A 19,306-nucleotide genomic window follows, 5' to 3' on the forward strand; every position below is an offset into this window, starting at 1 on the left:
ATAACTAACCAGACACAGGAAAATATGCTTTTACTCTTGAAGTAATATTCCATCCATAGGTGGATAACAGATAAGGTTTTCAGCAGAAGCTGCGACAGCTGCTTAATCATGCTGTCATATGGACCTGTAGAGAAGTTAGTGACACTGACACATTAAGAATAGGCTTGACAGTGAAAAAGTCTGGGGATATAACACAGTAAAAATTAGCAAAACAGACGGCTGAACACTTTCAATCCTAAAAATATATATATCTAAAATGACACTTGTATGTGGCTGTAGCGCAAAATTAGACTTCTCTCTTCCCTCATGGACCACAGCAGCTTTTAACAAGCCTTTGAATTAAGATCTCTAGAAGGACTTTGCTGCCATCTCCTGAAAAAAACTTAGAAAGCACATACGAGCATGAAAAATATGATTCAACATGCCATTTTATTTTAATATCCAGAAACAGCTTCAAAAAGCTCATCTGTACAGTGTGTTTCAAGTGCAGCTAGACTGGCAGTACAAAGGGGCCTTTTTTACAATCAATCTATCAATGCCTCAAGAGATCATTGTAAAAAGAGTGGCCGCTTCTACATTCTTTCATTGTCTTACTAAAGACTAAAAACAACCCCTTAAAAAATAGAAAATGCATTAAAACAGGCGACAAAAGGTGGAAATTACCAACTAAAAGGGAAGGCAATATTACAGAAGTTGTGAAACAGTGCATCATATTACAGTTTGTCTCAGAAGGCCACCAAACTGTCACAAGCTTGCACTGATTTAAGACTGGCATCAGTGTGGTCTAAGATTTGAATGAAAAAGCAAATGGTAAGGGAGTGAGTTTAACAAAGCCTGATGCTTTAACCATCTTGCTCTTTTTTCTCCTACTTGTGTCTTCCTTCTGGACTCTCTGACATCCCCAGGTCACCTGCTGTTTGACAGTCAATATCTGGATCATTGTATTACTTACTCAGCTTAGAACAATCAATGACTCATTCATTCTTTTATGGAAACCCAATGATTCAGTTAACAGCAACCTGCTGAAACCCTCATTTTTTTAGTGCTACACCTGGTTTCCCCAAATATTCTGCTCTAAAGCAGTTAATGGGAGAAAATGCTCAGTAATAAGGTGTACTTGAAAACCCCTGCCCCTTTTTAATAAACTACAGTGTGTGAATTTCACAGAGAAACTTTATGAGAGCGTCCAATGTTAGACCGTTGCCTCAATGTCCTGGGAGTCTTCCCCCTCCAGAAGGCTGTAAGACACGTGGCTCTGGAAAGGTCTCTGTAAAGGGTGCGCCAGTAGTTTGGCCATGCAGTTGTGCAGCTCGATGGCAGGTCCACTCACGGAAACCTCAAAGCGATAGCACATGCCCTTTGAGTCCAGGTTGCAGAAAGAGGTATAGTTGTCCTGGACACAGAAAACATGCACAAAACAGAAAACATACCATATAAGTACACCATTGTGTGAAAAGCTCTTTAGCTCTTTAATCTGCAGACAGAAGTATCTAAATTAATTCTCTGCAAAAACAGGAAGGTACGGAGCTACGACGGCGTATCGGGCCATGTATGATAAAAACAAAACCTTGTAGCGTCCTTCATGCTTTCTCAAAACAGTATTTTTCAGAATTTCCTGCAGACATAGTAGCCTATGGCATGCAGCAGCATCTGGTGATCCTGAAGCAATGAAGATCAACAGGGAGTGTAAAACAAAACACAACTTTTCTGACTTTTAATGTCACAAATCTGCGACTTTTTTCTCATAGATTTTCTACTTTTTCATCTTGTAAATCCGGGAAATTTGCCATTTTAATCTCATAAATCTGCTTTTAAATCCACTTTTTTCTATATATATTGTGCTGTAGTCACAATCAGAGATAGTCTACTACACAATACTGCTCAGCATTTCTCTATAGATCAGAAGGAACGCAAAAAATATCGGTGTTATGTCATGTCACGTTACACTATCTCATGTTATACTGCAAATGTGGGAAATAAATAAACAGATAAGAAGAAGTAATAACCAGTGACCTTACGTTGGCTCTGTAGTAAAGTCTCTTAAACAGTACAGACCAGTCTATGGTCCAAACACAGTTGATACCATATATGCAAACTGAAGTTTTTCTGTATTACTAAAAACACTAATGATACACCACACCAGATAAACTTCAGCCAAATTACAGCAACAGAGCAAAGTCTTGGTACACATTCAAAATGGATCATTGTGTCTCCATCAGCTGATTCACTCACCCTCCAGCTGCTCTCGTCCCCCTGCTCCTCCACCCCGTTGTGTAGATAGACCACATCAAAGAAAAAATATGGAGACTGCAGCATTTTCTGTGGCAGAACACAAGAACAAGACTTCTACTTCAATGTAAAGTTATTATAAAGCAGCCATGTACTAAGAGAGAGGGAAAAAACGTTTTCAAAATGGAAATCAAATTCACAGACTGGATATCTCAGTCATTCTTACATTAACAGCTTCCGAGGGGTTAAACTGAAGCTGTCCTGCTTGACGGCTGTAGATGAGCACTGTCCGCACTACATATGGAGGAGGGACGGTCTGAACATTGTCCATCGACGGCAGCTCGATCTTCTGACGTCTACGAACAGAAAAAGGGATTAAATTCAGTAAACACTTCTGTGTAATGTATTAATGTATTAAGAGTCCTAAAGATTTAAAGTCAGACAGAACTTACATCACATTAAGAAGATCTTCCAAGTCTACGGAGGATATTTAAGGATAAAATTTAGAATGGATTTGTCCTCTGTATCGCTTTATAGTAGGAAACTTATCTTCATTGTTTAAGAGCTAGATTTGAATGAAAGGATACTGAAGGACTCGCACACATTGGTCTCAAGGTCATACAGACAGCTGCACAGCTCCCTGGGGTCAGAGGTGAAGCCTGACAACTGTGGCACATACAGAAGAAGAGGAAAAAGAAGACAAGACGCAAGAGAAATAAGAAACAAGTTGCACAGATACAGTTTTATGAACATTCATACTAAGACATTCCTGTACTCACCCACAGAGCGTCATCATTGACTACCACCAGGGCAAACTCATGCCGTTTATCAATCTTGTGTTTAGTTCTGACAAACATCTCAATCATCTTCTGGGAAATGTTCAGGGCATTTGTTTTTGACCTAAATGGAAAGTCAAATTAAGAAGTCAATTTAAAGTCAAATTAAAGTCAAATGGAAAAACAAGCAGGGAGGATAAAGTTTACTTTACAGTAGCTTACCCATTAAAAGACTCCAACTTTGGCAAAGACATCTCTTCGGAGAGGTCTAAGCAGATGATCTGCCATGAGGAGCACCAGATAGAATAAGCATTATGATGAAAGTGGTTCTCAATTTTCATGTGAAACATCAGAATTGCAATCTGGGCCTACCACTTTCTCTGGACAGTTGACACGGGGAACTCTGAGCTGATACTCTGCTGGTGGCGGGATGGGGGTCGTCAATGTGGGCTGCTGCTGTGTGGGCTTCGGCCTCTCTTTGGGTGCAACAACAGCAGTGGATGGCGGGACCACGGCACTGGCTGCGGCCGCTGCTGCTACTGTAATAGGAGCTACAGTCTGAGCTGTAGCTGCTGAGACGATCGTGGTGGTGGAACTGGGAGGACTGTCGCTGGATGAAGCCTCGCCCTCGCCCTCAACACGACTCCCCACAGCGGGCTGAGGTATGTTGGGGTTACTGTTTCCCCCGAGGCTGCCGGTGCTGCTGCGACGGTCCTCAGCACCTTCGGGGTTGGAACGTGTCCGAGGCCGCAGCTCCACCAGACGCTCCTCTCCATCTGCGGGGCCCGGCTCTGGTGTCTCCATGGATGCACAGGTTGCTACAGGGCCATCAAAGCATCGAATGACTTTCAAGGGCAAACCATTTTACTATACTGCAATTATTACATTCAATATATCACAGCAGTAAATTACTGACATTTCCTCCAGTACAATACAAACTCATATTCTAGTTCATAATGTATTTATTATTTAATTCAGTTTGAACATGGTTTGTCAGCTGTGGATGTTTGTTTGCCTTGTGATGTTTTTCCTGTGTCCTTTATTTCACTGGTCAGGAGTAGGGACCCTAATTTTTTTTGTATTCTGTACAAATTATGACAATCAAGGCTTTCTATTGTATTTTAATGAATTGGAAATGATGGCTTTGTCTGGGCAACAATATAGTTTAACATTTGTAACCAGAATGTCCTTTGCATTTAGTTGTGTTTGGCATCCACTCATAATAAAATGTAAATACAGGTCAACTTCACCAAGTGGTCTTTACATCTGCCTCTCAAAAACGACCAGCAACAAGTATAAGTATAAGGCAGCTGTCTATAAATACTTAAAAATCAAAATTAGAGCTCATTTAAAAGTTCAACACAGATCATACAATGAGCACAATGCTGCTGCATGAATCTCAGAATGACCCCAGTGCCTATACTAACTTTATAATCATATTTCTACTTTCAAAACCATGCCCGTACACAATGAAGCTGAGAGTACGGAGTGCGGCTAACTGGAGTAACAATGCTGAGGTGTTTTAGCTCTACAGGAAAGATAGTTAGTCAGAAACGAGTCCGTCAGTGTCCCTGCAGCTAAACACAGGTGATGACAGCAGCGATGAACGGTTAGCATTAGCTTCAAGAGAAATTGAACCACTCGACACGAAACGTTGTAAGTCCAAATGCCCGTGTAGACTTACGTGACAGGACACTGGGAAACTTCTAGGACTGAAATAAAGTGAAACTCATTGAGCTGTTGTAAATATTTCAACGAAGAGCTTACATTTGTTTTGGTCGGACAACTTCCTTACCGGAAATGATCAAAGCCGGAACTGCGCAGTCGCATAGCATTCTGGGTAATGGTGTTTAATGAGAGGGTCTGCATCCTCTCATTACTCTTTTCCTTGAGGAGACTGTCGTGGTCGTTAAAACAATATTTGTAGCAGTAACAAAATGAGTAAATATTAAAAAATAAAGACCTCCATTGGTACAAATCCATTTAGTCCTGCCCCGTTTTTATTTCCTTATGTTAAGCACTTTTCTTAACATTGTTATGTTAAGAAAAGTGCTATATAATTAATGTTTATTATCATTATTATTATTATTATTATTATTATTATTATTATTATTATTATTATTATTATTATTATTATTATTATTATTATTATTATTATTATTTTGCGAATCAGAAAATGATTCATTTAATCATCTCCAAGCAGTAAATAGGCTATGTATGTCTCTCTTACATCTCCCACTGATACACAAAGACTCACCATGCTGAAAAAATATGGTGTGGTGAATCACTCTATAAAGAAAATACATTAAAATTAAACTGGTGTTGAATGTATTATTTTAAGGCTAATTCATGTCTGGTTTTAGTTGTTCAACTTACTATTTGCACAATTCTGCAGAACCTGGCTTAATGCTTCAGCAGAATCTGTCTTTGCAGTAAACAGACAGAAAAATACCATTTATGTTATATCCCTTACGTAAGTCAGTCATTGTAACTTCCTGCATTTTTTCAAATAACTCAACATCATACTGTAGTACGCTTCAACAGATTTTTCTCAGAGCAGCTACAGTATGTTTCAACGCATAGTCTGGTATTAGGCATGAAAGCTAAATGTGGACAAAACAGGAAAGGACACACAGTGACGGGGAATGGGTGGGGATGACTTTTAGTGTTTTCCACTTACTTCACTCATCACACTAAACACTGTTGGAGAGACATGCAGAGAGCAGACTGCAGCAGTGACTGGAAAATATAATCACACCATAATAGCAGGACTGAAGAAAATATCATCTCATGTTGTCAAATGTTTAATCGCAGGCAGTGAATGGCCACAACAGGAACTAAATCACTGCTGCAAACATCAGGATCAAGAAGCATGGAGGTAAGTTATGAAAAAGTGTTTGTCTTGAATATATGTCACTTATCATACTGGGTGTTGCACAATTTGGAGCATTACATGTTCGATGATTTGACATAAGATAAGTACATTTTTTCAAACCTGTCATCTACGAAGACGATGTACTTTGTCCATAAACAAGATCTACAAACTGAATGGTTATACAGAATAACAGCAACATGCATTGGTGTGAAACCTTATTTGACCATTGTGCATTAGGAGCAGAATGTTTATGGAGCAATATCGCTGACTGACTGGAATCAATGTGTTATACAATTTGAATTTGAAACTTTAAATTGCCAGAAATTGTAAATGTGAGTGTTTTTCTCGTGACCTATCCCAGATGTTTCTGTACTTTTCACCCAGTGCATTCTTGAATAATCCTGTGACTCTGAAAAGGAAGAGGTGGGTATAGTGGATGTATTACTGGCTGGATAAGGAATTTGAAGTACGTCGCCAATTATCACCTGCACAATATACGTATGAATTCACACGCTCAAGAGTAAGACGTCTGCAAATTGTATAATTTTTGCATATGCCTCATATCTACTTCTTAGCAGAAGAGAGAGAAACACTTTGTTCTTATTAAGTTTAGTCGACATTCTTTGCAAACAACAAAAGATGGTTTGGTCCACAAATATTTGCTAGGCAGGAAGTTGGATCTCAGGATGTTTTAGTTTCCTCCTTTTCCGCTGCTCAAAACAATAGCCGCTAAACACCACAGCAACAATGTCTGGTTCAAGAGCATATTTATAATTATGAGCCACTCTTCAGTGGAGCATAATTAGGTGGCAATAACATACATTTTATATTTATTATATTGGTACACATATTTGAGTAGAACGGAAGGGGGAAAATAAAGAAATTTGCAATAATATACTGTAAAATACTAAAATATTGTATCAAATAAGGCAGGCTATTTTCTTACAATCCAAATACAACTTCATGTGTCAGCAGGATTCCTGCCTGGTCCGATGTGACAGCCTGGATGCTGGGTCGGGGTGCGACAGTGAGGTGATGACCCCGATCGACTATATGACCCTTGATCCTGAGGGCTCTGACCCCACAGCAAACCTCGAACCTTCACCAGCAGAACTGGCTCAATGTGAGGCTGAAGTGGGCACACTGCTCAGCATCATTGCTGAACTGAACAAGAAGATGGGTTCATTAAAGGCACCAAGGTAACGTAAGTGAAGAGAGTAATTAGATATGCAATTTATGAAATGTGGCACTGAGACGAGCCATAAAATTGATCTGAATAAGGATTTGGTTTAACCCTGTTTTCCAAACAATAAATACATACTGTTCTGCTTATATATTGTCTTAAAACAAGCACAGTGGTATTACACATTAGTCTGGTATTATTTATATTGTATATACTTCAATAATGTAAATATTAATTTATGTAAATTTTAATTTGAGTTTTTCTAATATATGTTGTCTCTATAATATTTGTTGTTTGTATATCTGGGGTTTTGTAGCAAAAATGATTTCCCCCTGGGATTATTAAAGTATTTCTGATTCGGATTCGGATTAACTAGCAAAAAATCTTATGCTGCTGGTATTCTGCAGTGAACCAGGAGACCTGAGGCCACCAGGACCATCCAGGCCTCTGGTTCCAGACCTCTTGTCCCACAGGGTGGCCAGGAGCAGCCCAGAGAGGAACACGGCCTCTGCTGCCACATGTAAACCTCCACTTACTGACCGAGGTGAGCACTGACGTAATCTTTATTCTTTAGAACGACTCTTTTGGATGATGGATAACCGTCCAATACACAGTAACAGTTGACACAGTAAATACAGTAAACACAGTAAGCTAAAAATGTTAAAAGAAACTTTTATATCCATCACTACATCCATGTTTTTCATGATTAATTGCACTTCTACTTTTCACCCACGAGGGGGCGGTGGTGTCGTCTGGACTAAACTCCAGGCAGTTTTAACATCAGTGGAGGACTCCATCAGCTGTAAAAGGTCCTGGGCCGCCCCCATCACAGCATCGGACCAGGACAAACACAGAGAGCATCTGAGAGCAGCCCATAAGAGCTGGCATAAGGCCTCTCAGGTATTACAACTGTAACAAATGCTCAGGATCTTTCAATGTATTTGAATTTATGTTATCACAGCTGCCAAAACAAAAATCTAATGTTAGATCAAATTTACTGACACATTTAGCACAATAATAACAATATTACACAATTGTTAGTTTTAGAACTAACTAACAAACTCATTCTATTTTTAAAACTTTAACTAATAAATAGAGAGATCAATCAATGCTGCAAAGGATTTGGAGAAAAAAGGTGTTGTTAATCTCTAGACTCCCATCAGCCCCTTTAGTAATTTTGGCTCACTGGTTGCAGATATTGGAGGAGATGGAAATAGAGTTTGGGATATCATGCCCACCAGGCCTGCCCAGGTACCAGTATCAGGAGGACATCCTGGACCTTGAGAAGCGAGACTCTGCTCTCCGAAGCACCTTGCAGAGTCATCAGAAGGAGCTGGAGCAAACACAGAGCACCATCAGCCAGATGGAGGAGGAGAAGAACAACAAGGTAGAAGAGAGGGGTTTTTGTTTGTGACAGAAGTACTATGAGTACATTAATAGGTTATTATACAAATGTAATAACTACAACTAAATCTAGCACCCCTTCTCTGTTCTCTCAGCTGGTCGGTCTCCATAAAGCCTGGAGGTCAGGTAGTCACTCTCCGTCCTACCGGCCCACTGCTGGGGCTCTCAGTCCAGACTGGGCCTCTCCTCCCTTCCCTGGGTCACCGTTACTCCACAGAAGAGCAGCCAGAGCTGTAACACCTCTGTCTGTGAGTGGGGGTGGATCTCCAGTGGGCTCTGTTAACTCGTGCAGTCCTTGTCCGAGCCCCATTAGCATAGAGCCTGAGACAGAACGACTGAACAGGTGAGTGTAAGGAGCTGTTCAGGATGTTTTAAAGTAATAAAAATCAGCTACAGCACACTTTCAACACTTATATTACATTTATTGAGACGCCATGTTTTAGACCATTAACCTTTGTCAGGCATCAACCAAACAAAAAGTGATGACAGTGTTTGTTTGTTTTGTTTTGTTAATGTCTGTATAGGCTACACATCTGTAAATATAATTTTAATGATATATCATTTTTTCTTCATGACACTCATACATATGTAGAGATATAGTTATAGTTATAGTTAGGATAGTTAATTATAAGAATACAGGGGGTTTCGCAAACATTTCAGTATATTCAGACTATATAATCAGGGTAGGACACAAAATAATAAGTTAGCTAGGTTAGCTATTAAAGTGACCTTTCAAGATTAATGCCATGAATAAATGGCCTTGGTCTTATATTTTTTTTGTTTCTATTTTTACTCGAAGTTGATTTGTTATCTCTGGTATGTTTGACCTGTTTGGCGTTTCAAAATCAGGCAGGCAAGCTAGATAATGTAAGTTGGCGTAATTACACTGAATATCTAATATCTAAGGAGCTGGAAACTGTAAAAAGTGATTGTTTGTTTGAGGCGCAACTCAACCACAACAGCGAAAATGTAAAAATCATTTGTATAATTAAAACTCTCCATGAAACAAACATCTTTGCTCTTAACCCTCTCATTTTCTCCTTTGTTATTCCAGGTGCATTGAGCGGCTTAGGGCCAGAAATGAACGGCTGACTGCAGCTCTGGAGCGAAGAAAGGGAGAGTCTGAACAGATCAGTATTACACTGAACAGACTTGAGGCTGACTGCTCTGCCCTGCAGATGGCTCTCACATACTGGTACACACATTCAACACAGCTGACACACAGCGTCAAGTAGTGCAGGCCACTCAAGAACATGCAAAATATCAATGTGCACAGGTCAGCAGTCTAACTGTATTCGTCAAGGTTCTTCTCATGTAGTGAGGTCACATTTTGTTGTCTTTGTGGTTGTGATTGACAGTGAAGAGTGTGAAGAGGCCTACGGCGAGCTGCTGTCACTTTATGACGCCAAGAAGCAGCAAAGCATTCCTCCACAGACAGACTCAGCAGGTGTTTGAATACCATGTTTTAATACTGCTTACAACTCAGTGGTATGCATGTCATTCACACACGCAAACACACACACTAAGCACACACTAAGCACACAGGCTCACAGTTTTCCTCTCATCAGAGGCAGTCGATGACAGGCAGCAGCCCGACAGTCCATCAGCTCAGCTCATGAAAATGGGAACTGAGGAGCTGTCCACCTCCTTCTCAACAGCAGGTGACACAGAGGAGACGGAAACACAGAGTCACACAGGGCAAAGGTGACGTTTGAAAGTGCTCTTTGTAACAGGAATGAGTAGAAATGAAAAAATGTGTGTCAACACTGACAGACTGAAACTGCAAATAGAAATTATAACATATTATATTTACAAAATGTTTGGAAAAGCTTGCATGAAAGAACTGTTCAATTCAAAAATGTGTTTTCTTGGACCACCTGTAACCCAACAGGACACCTGTGCCGGTGGAGCGAGAGACTGTTCTCCGTCAGCAAATTGAGCGCCTGAAGAGGGAGCGAGCAGCCATTTGTCTACCGAAACCGAGCCCAGGAGTTGAGAGCAAAATAAGCCCCGAAACTGGCTCCCCGGTCGGATCGAGAGGGGGACATGTGACCAAACCTCCTGATACCAAGAAAGAGAAGGCTTCCCTCTTCTATGAACTCATCTCCGTCAGGGTACGAGCTGTGCGTCCTAATATATGATTAAAAAATCATGATCTGAAATGGAAAGATGCAGCTAAAACCTTCCAATGCAAAAAAGATCATCACAGAAAAGTGGCTTTTATCCTCGTGTCATAGTTATTTTGGGTGAATTGTTTGAAAATCTATTCTTAACACTGCACTTAGCTCACATACAGTATACCTATCTGTATAAGACGAGGCTGGCAGATCTCCATCTAATATATACAGTGAGGTCAGGAAGAACTGAGAGACTTGAAACTGGTCGTTTCAAATAAAGTTCAACATTTGAACACAGACCAGAAACGGAGAAACAGCTAGCCCGCCTCTGTCAAACAAAACCCAACGACCAGTACCTCCAAAACTCACTCATCATCATGTTACCCGGTATCTCGTTAGTTTAAATTGTTCAAAACCTGAAGTGTGGGTATCTTGATCCTGGTGCATACAACATAATCCAAATGTCCCTTTGTCTCCTGTATCCCATCCAATAATAGGTGATAACCCCCCCCCCCCCCCCCCAAAAAAAAAAAAAAATTCCAGGAGACCGGTTGTAACTTGTAAGCCTGAGGTTGTTTTTGCGTTAGTTTTGATAAATCAAACAAGATATAACATGTTAGTGAGCTTTAGAGTTGCTAGCATATTTTTGTAGCTTCAGTCAGTCACAGAAAGGGTCCTATGTTCCCCTGTTTGTTATTTTTTAGGACCCAGGGAACATAGGGGATGGCCCCGACCCAAACTAGCCTTTTCTCCCCATTTCCTGTCTTTGTGCTTAGCTAAGCTTCAGTATGGGAGCCCTCTACCAGGTGAGCTGCTCTGAATCTTCACATATAACGGACATGGGCGTGGCATTGATCTTCTAACTCTCGGCGAGACAGCAGAAAAGAGTTTTTTTTTTCTTCCAACAAACCCACAATGCAGTGTTACACATTTGAAATACAATTACAGCTGTATGACACTCCACCCGTGAGCCATGACGACAAATGATGATGATTAATAAGTGTCCAAAATCACAATTTGATATTGATTAAACTACTCAGTGTCGATTAGGGATAAGTGAATGAGTGGGAATTATTTGAAAAGATCACTACAAACAAACAGCAACAACAAAACAAAACAAAAATCCATGAATTTACATTCAGTTACTATTAGTGGTAGAACGGCAATACAGGACCGATACAGAAATAATAAATATTCTACAAATTGGAGCTTTAACGTTCACAACAGCTTCAGAACCTGCTCACTGCGATAAAAATGTCCACATCTTGTGCTTCACTCATGCTAAACCTGCATTCAGCTCTTTATATTAAATGATTTTAGTTCAACTTTTTATGCTCAGGAGGAGATGTCAGATCTACGAGCTCTAATCCGCCTCAAGGAGAAAGAGCTGAGGTGTCTGGAGTGGGGTTTAATGGCCCAGAAGGCCCAGGAAGCTGCTGGAGCTTTTGTTCCAGAAAGCCTCAGAGAGGAGACGGAGGATCGTAAGACCGAACAGCAGGTAGGACAGACTCCTACAGCAGCAACACAGAGACTTCTTTCTTTAATTTATTAAATAATACAAAGTCAAGGTGAAATGAGCAAGAGGGAGCAGGGCGTTGGTCTACTGTGGCAGACCTGTTTCAAATCTGGGTGTCGCTCTTGGGAAATCACACATCTACCAAAGCAGAATCCCTCCAGGCCAAAAGGGATATTTTGGTTTCCACAAGGTCTTCTGCTGGGCTGTCCTGTTGCCGCAGCACAGATTCATACCGCACCAAATCAAATGAGAGTTAGTACAGCTTTCTGTCTATTACTGTCCACACAGGAGTGAGAAACAAATGCTGCACAGAGATTTGTGCAGTTAAAATGTCCCTCTACAGCTGGTTTATCTCCCTCACCGTGTTCAGACTCAATAAGTGATCGTACAGATGTCTGTTAACTATTTCAACCAAAATCACAATGGTTTCTGATTGCAGCATAATAAATGTTCTAAAACGGTTAGCTCATAGCTGTGACATAATAACCACAACGGCTATGATATCTTATTCCTTTGGACGATTGTGTATCACTCTGCGTATAAGAAAATAAAACCGTTGCTTTGCCATCAGGCAGCCTTTTATATACAAGTATGTTCTCTTCAAAGCCACCAGACTCCTTTTACAAAAGCAGTTATTTTTACCTCACAGAACACAGGAGTTGCTGGTCCAGGCTACCGCTGCCTCGATCATTTAATGTGTCTGTGTTATTGTGTGACTTTGGTGAACTCTAGTCGCTAGTGTAGGTGCTAGTTTAACTCTTGTGTGCTATTCGGGTCAAATTGCCCCATTTCAAGTCTTTGCAAGAAGATAAATGTTACAGCATAATTTTTTCTTTCTACCTGAAACTCAATGGCCTTAGCGTATTTTATGTGATAAACATGTACAAACAAAAAAACAAATAACAGAGCACACATGCTGCTATTCCCCACACGTTTACATTCGTCGTATGGTCTTCGGGTCAGTTTGACCGCATACACAGACACACACAGAAAAATGCCCACTCACACACACACAAACACAACACACACACACACACACACACACACACACACACACACACACACACACACACACACACACACACACACACACACACACACACACACACACACACACACACACACACACACACACACACACACACACACACACACAAATAATGTTACATTATTATAATCTAAGCAGAGAGAAGCTGTTTGCCCTCACTGCCCCCCTCTCTTTACCCTCTGTCATGTGTTCACTTCCACCACAATAAACAAATCAGACTTTCATTTAAATTGTTAATTGTGTTGTGGCAGAGAATGATTGCAATTATTAAACATATGTGTTAGCTCTATTGTTTGAAATTGAGATAAAGAAAATATATGTTAATAGTTGATGAAGTAAAATTTGATTTCAGATTTCAGACTCAGACCCAAATATGTCCTGGGTCAGTTTGACCTGAGGGATACCAGAGGGTCACAAAAGTGAAGACCATACAAGGGTTAAACTGGAATGTGTCTATACCTTTCACATTGCCGTACTTGATGACTGTTATAAAAGCATTACCACAGCCTGTCGTGAGCTTTTAGCTTAGCTTAATTATTCTGCATCGTTCTTTATTTAGATCAGTGGTTCCCAACCTATAGAGGTCGGTTTCCCATAAACTGAGTGGATGCAAGGGTCGCAGAAAAATAGCTTTATCTCCAACTTTTCTTTAATTTTTTTTTTTATTGTAGGCCTAACATACATTTACCCCTTCAGGCCTCTAAAGCCCATTCAAATGAATCAATCTGTGACTGGGAAATCCTTCTTTGGTTGAACTGCTCACAACATTGGTCAAGATAACTGTGTATACTGTGTTCATTAATACAGAATTGAATGGGAAGGGGGCCTTTGAGCTTTAAAGATAACTATAATTGAATGCTGTGTTTCAGAGGCTCTGTGAAAATGCAGTTAAACTAGGTAGTGACGGGGACATCGCTGATCCTCGAACCAGACCCATTCTGAAAGAGCTGCAGGCCGTCCTGCAAAGGTGAGACATCCTCATTCCTCTGCATACTGATGTTTAAAGCATATAACACTATACTATGAATACTATACTATAAAATACTATCAGTAAAAGCACATCCTTATGTTGTATTAGATAGCTTATATATATTTAAATATTAGCTGTTTAAAATGTCTTTAAAAGGTAAGTCATTTAATGTAATGTCACCTGGAGACATTTGGGTGTTCACAGATAAAAATAAAAATAATAAAATAAAAAGGTGCCTGAAGAAGGTGAATGATTCAAACATCTGTTGCTTGGTTTTATCTGTTGCCTAGGAACACTATCAGCAGAAATACAGGCATTGGACATAAAGGGCTTCTTGTTCTGTTCATCAGGCGCTTCAGAGCATCCTTTTCTCCACTGACCTCGAGTAGTGAATACTTTTGAACAAAGCTCTGCTGTTTGTAGCCTCAGTACATCACATTTGCTCCAATGTCAACTCGCATCATAAAAGACATTCATTGTTCTTTATGTAGATTTTAAAAATAGTTTATGGGAGGATCTTTAATGCCTAGTCCAAATGTACTGAACATGTTGTGATGTTCTCCCCTTTATTTCATCTAATCTCTTGTTTTTGTTTTCAGGGAACATGCCCTGAAGAAGAGACTGGCTTTAGTCCAGGACTCCCTAAACACAGCTCTATCAGACAGCAGTGCACACAGGAGGGACAATGGAGAGCAGATGACTCGGCTCACACAAGCTCACAGGTAAACTCGTCATCATCATCATCTTTCTAAGTCTACCTAGTCCGTACACAGTATGGCTGGACCCTGAACTGTATGGTCAGTGTGCTTCATTGTGGTCCTGTTGTTACAATGACAGCCAGCTGGGGTGTCTAATATATACAAAATATAACTCCTGTATATATAATTGAGGAATGCTTTAATTTAATGTAATTCAACAATGTAGGGTTATCATGCTATTTTCAACAATTTATTCATATTACTTTGTTAAACAGACCAGACCTAGGTTGCATCATGTGGCAATTATGAATGCTGCCTGTGGCTAGCTAAAAACGGGGTCATCCCTATGTTCCCCGGACGCATAAGCCTATCCCTTCGCTGATTTAATTCAGCATTTTGTTAGGGTTAGGGGTTACGGTTAGGGTCAGGGTTAGGTGGTAGTGTGAGGGTCTACATAGGCCTATTTGCAGAATTTGGCACTGATTGTGGAAAAAATAACAGACCGGGGAAAATATAAGACCTTTTTTGGGAAAAGCAGGGAACATCAGACCTTTTTTAAAAAAATGGTCCGATGTTCCCTGGTCGCATACAAAGTGGGGGACATAGCACCCGGGGAACACAAGTACCCTCCCGCTAAAAAAATAGCTTATAGGATGTCAAAGGATTATTTTAGCACCCTGCATTTACCAGGGAGGACAAGTTGACTGTTAGTAATGTTAAATAATTAGTGTTTCGTCCGGTGTAATGTTTACTGAGCCTAAAACTAACATTTGGATTTAGTAATTAAAGGCTTTTTGCCACAGTTTCTCCATCCTTCATTCACGTCTTATTGATTGTATCTACCTTCTTATAAAAACTTGTTCTTTACTGGGCTGGTTTGAAGTGGGTCAGTTTATTGAGAGCGAAATCAGCGGACTACTCTGACCGAGGGTGCAATTCAATCAGTTTTGTAATACAGGCAGTTTTGTAGGGTCATTAGGTGTTTTTAAGGTGGACAGCAAGCCAGTAATTTGGCTGCCTTTTTACCGGTTGTTCGCATATTCAGACAGATCGCGGCAAATACCCAGCCTGATTTAGCCCCCCAATGTGCCGGTTCAGACCCTACACGTATTAGCGGCTCGATTTCCATGTAAACAGAGTTTTGCAGCTTGCCGGCACATTCGGCGGAGGTGTCAATGACGTGAACTTTTGTGCAACCCACAGCCGGGGGTTTTAAAGCAGGAAACAGCTGATCACAGGAACGAGAAACAGGAAGTCATCAACCGTAGATGCTGCACATAACCTTTTTTTTTTTTAACCTATTTAAAACTTCATGTTTTTCCCACTATTTTGAAAATGACACTGGTGTTACAGGGCTAACTTCTTCCAATGCATATGTTGTACAGCACACATTGGGCTTCATGTCACATGTTTACACCTATCCCTGAAAGCTGGCTTTTGGGAAAATATGAATATTACGCCTCGGTTTCACATAGACAGGACGGCAATTTACTGCCTTTGCCTGGCCGCCAATGTGCCGACTTTTCTGTATAAGAACACCTATTGTTAATGTGAGTGTATTAAATTGCTGGGTTTTTTTTCCATTCCAGTAAAGCCTTGAGTTCGTACCGGCAGATTCGCAGGAAGTACCGGGAGCAGGTGTGGAGGCTAGAGCAGAAAGTGGCTGCCATGACGGAGAGTCACCACCACCAGAGTGGAGCTCCAAAAGCTGCAGGGGAGGCCTTGGAGTGGAGGAGGGAAGAGACTATTCTGTGATTTTCCTGTCCTGCTGTAATGGTCAAATTTATCCAACTGTAATGTACCGTCCTGCTGAATTCAAGTCGCTCATATGTATTTTCATAATTTGTGAAGTTATTGTCATTGTGAGCATTAGCATTTAGCTCAAAGTTGTGCCTACATAGGGCCTGACATAGCTGCTATTATGGCTGTAAACTCTTTGACACCTGCAGCAGTCTGTTATTCATGACAGGTTGAGAGGTAAATATAGAGCATGTAGGGCAATAAAATATGGGAAGAACGGTCAGTTTTTCCTTTTCAACCCTTGAGAGACTCACCAATAAAATGAACTGGGTTTAACTTGTCCAACAGGACTCACACATCACAAGACACATTCCTTATTTCAGAGACACAGCTGTTATGCAGTCATGAATGTGTGAGGCCATTTCAAGGACTGAACCCTCTGAGGACCTCGGGACTGACCTCTAGAGCGCACATGTCCTTTTTCCCGTACAAGCCGACTGTGTAAAGCCACTCCCGACCGGACAAAGCTCGGAGAGGGGGGAAGGGGGCCAGGACAATGGCTGATGTGCACACAAAATGTACGGCCAGCCCATTTGTCTTCTTAGCACTTTCATAGTTCTCCCCATCTTGCTCTCTAGCCTTCACTATTTCAACTTCTCTTCAAGGGTTTGCTTGTAGCTGGCAAAAAACTATGACACTAATCTAAAGCTGATCCTCTTGGAAGTACTCTAATATTGTAATAATAACATCACGATGGACAGTTTAAAAAAAACGATCAAAATGAATGCAGCGGAACTAGAGATATGATCATGCATTCTTCTTCCTTGTCAAAACCTTTCTCCTACATTACCCACGAAGCAACTTGACCATCAACAGTTCAGTTAGAGATTTTGGTGTGTTATATTGTGAGCAGCTAATGTATAGATGTATAAAAACTGGATAGGGAGCTGCCGCTTAGCCTTGCAGCAATTTTCTCCACAGAACACTATTTTAAAACTGTTGACAGGACACCTGGAACTTCAGACAAGGACGATCATGAGTCTTTCTATTATGAATATTTGATCCATGGAGTTTTTATTTTTAGTGACAACACAAATGCACTATTCAGTGGGCCACATACCCCTTTAGTTAATCCAAACGCCTTGAATTTTTTGGAGATATGCACCAGGCGAGCAATTCTCATTTAAACTAAATAGGTGCCATCTTGGGGTCTGGTATCCAGTCTTTTAATACATCCATGGCTCGTCAAGCCGTATTGGTGTAACACATTTATTCCATTCATCCACATATCAGATTAATAATATGGCTTACTGTACATTTAAATGGACCAATGGACTGTTCAAGAAGATTATGCTACAGTTTTTTCCGTGACTGAAATTATATTCTAATTTTATTTATGTTAGCATTATTATTTCTTTACAGTCATATTCAAGATAATAATCCCACACAGCACATTGTATTTGTGGTGACAACTGACAAGGGGGAGACTTGTAGCAGCACCAGGTTCAGATTACGGATCCAAGACTCCCCCGACTCAGGTCTACTGCTGGCCTCCTGGTGCTGTGGTTTTCACTGCCTGAATTTAAGTTGATACTGCAACTAAGTTACTCAAACTCCTGGCTTCTGCCTTCAACTTTCCTCCTTAGCGAAGCAGTCTATCTTGTTAGCTTTCACTAGCTTAGAGCTTTGAGTCAGACAGGACCACCTTGACTCCACCTTTTTGCCCATTAGCCAGAAGATGGCGATGGCTGGAGCGACCAGGAGCCGCCCATTCAGAAAACTGTGGGTGACGTGACGTGACGTGACGTCACGTCACGTCTATTATTTATACAGTCTATGATGTTTATGTCAGAAAAAGAAGAAAAAGTCCTTGGCACACTAAATAGGATCTTTTCATATAAAAAAAAAATTCTATTAACATCCTGCCCACAGTGCTGGTACAGCAAAAGTCAGTGAACACGCAGATTTTCTTGCCTTTATGTGCGGCCATGGGTTAAAAAATATAGCTTATAGCTTGGATACTTTCAATACTATCAAATGTGGATGTCGAATCATTTAGAAATATGTGGTAAGTATCGATGGCTTTGACAACCTTATTGTGTTGTATTTGTGCTATTGTCACGTTGTTAATGTTAATTATCAAAATGTTAGTATTTAAAGACTATTAGGACTTTAACACACTTTTAGTTTTGGTCACTTCATTGTATTTGTTGCCAATGCAAAAGACGGATATTTCAAAATTGGCACAAATAAAACCAAAACCATGTCTACAGACTGATACAAATAACAGTAACTGAAAATTTAAAAAAATGTAATTTAGTTGAACCAAGCTTTTAAAAACAGCTCTAACCGTCTCTTCATACCTATGCTTCGCTCTTTACCTCTCACTCACACCTCCATTTCTATCCCTCCATCTTCTCTCCTCACTCATCTCTCAATCATCTCTCAATCATCTCCAACCCTTCTCCCTCCTCCAGTCGACCCCCCTGCCCTGACCTACCCAAGCCGGTCAGCTGCAGCTGTGACCGGCGGTCAGGAGGTTAAGGCAAAGGTTGAGTGTCACACCCACAGGGTCACAGCGATGCCTGGCTGTTGTGTTAGCCTGTGAATGGAGAGTTCAGAGTGCCAGACGAGGTGGTGAGCCCCTGACGCCCTGACTCTTGCCTGAGCTTGCCCTTTCCCGAGCAGAGGTCACGGCAGAGGGCCTGTCCTCGCCGCTCCCCCCATCCCTCCAGGTCACCATCGCTATT

At 40.8% G+C, this 19,306-nt stretch overlaps 2 protein-coding genes across 3 annotated transcripts; one reads left to right on the forward strand and one right to left on the reverse strand.

The window, feature by feature from the left end:
* Positions 1-410: 410 nt before the first annotated feature.
* On the reverse strand, positions 411-4,799 carry babam1 (BRISC and BRCA1 A complex member 1). 2 transcript variants are annotated; one of them, XM_083940087.1, is made up of 9 exons: positions 4,690-4,799; positions 3,378-3,823; positions 3,228-3,286; positions 3,009-3,129; positions 2,817-2,895; positions 2,682-2,706; positions 2,456-2,585; positions 2,233-2,319; positions 411-1,393 (listed from the first exon to the last, which is right to left on the reverse strand). In XM_083940087.1, exons 2-9 carry the CDS (start codon positions 3,807-3,809, stop codon positions 1,193-1,195), a joined length of 1,134 nt encoding a protein of 377 aa, XP_083796213.1. In that variant the 5' UTR covers positions 3,810-3,823; positions 4,690-4,799; the 3' UTR covers positions 411-1,192. The 2 variants fall into 2 exon arrangements, with proteins under 2 accessions (XP_083796213.1, XP_083796214.1); XM_083940088.1 differs by having other exon boundaries at positions 4,773-4,790.
* A 1,038-nt stretch (positions 4,800-5,837) lies between these two features.
* On the forward strand, positions 5,838-16,819 carry ushbp1 (Usher syndrome 1C binding protein 1). Its single transcript, XM_083940299.1, has 14 exons — positions 5,838-5,883; positions 6,856-7,079; positions 7,471-7,607; positions 7,800-7,963; positions 8,259-8,450; positions 8,563-8,810; positions 9,522-9,662; positions 9,826-9,914; positions 10,036-10,171; positions 10,359-10,581; positions 11,924-12,082; positions 14,018-14,115; positions 14,718-14,840; positions 16,406-16,819. Exons 1-14 carry the CDS (start codon positions 5,878-5,880, stop codon positions 16,569-16,571), a joined length of 2,106 nt encoding a protein of 701 aa, XP_083796425.1. The 5' UTR covers positions 5,838-5,877; the 3' UTR covers positions 16,572-16,819.
* The last annotated feature ends 2,487 nt before the right edge of the window (positions 16,820-19,306 follow it).

This window comes from Echiichthys vipera (genome assembly GCF_963691815.1).
Source record: "Echiichthys vipera genome assembly, chromosome: 3".
Classification (NCBI taxonomy): domain Eukaryota; kingdom Metazoa; phylum Chordata; class Actinopteri; order Perciformes; family Trachinidae; genus Echiichthys; species Echiichthys vipera.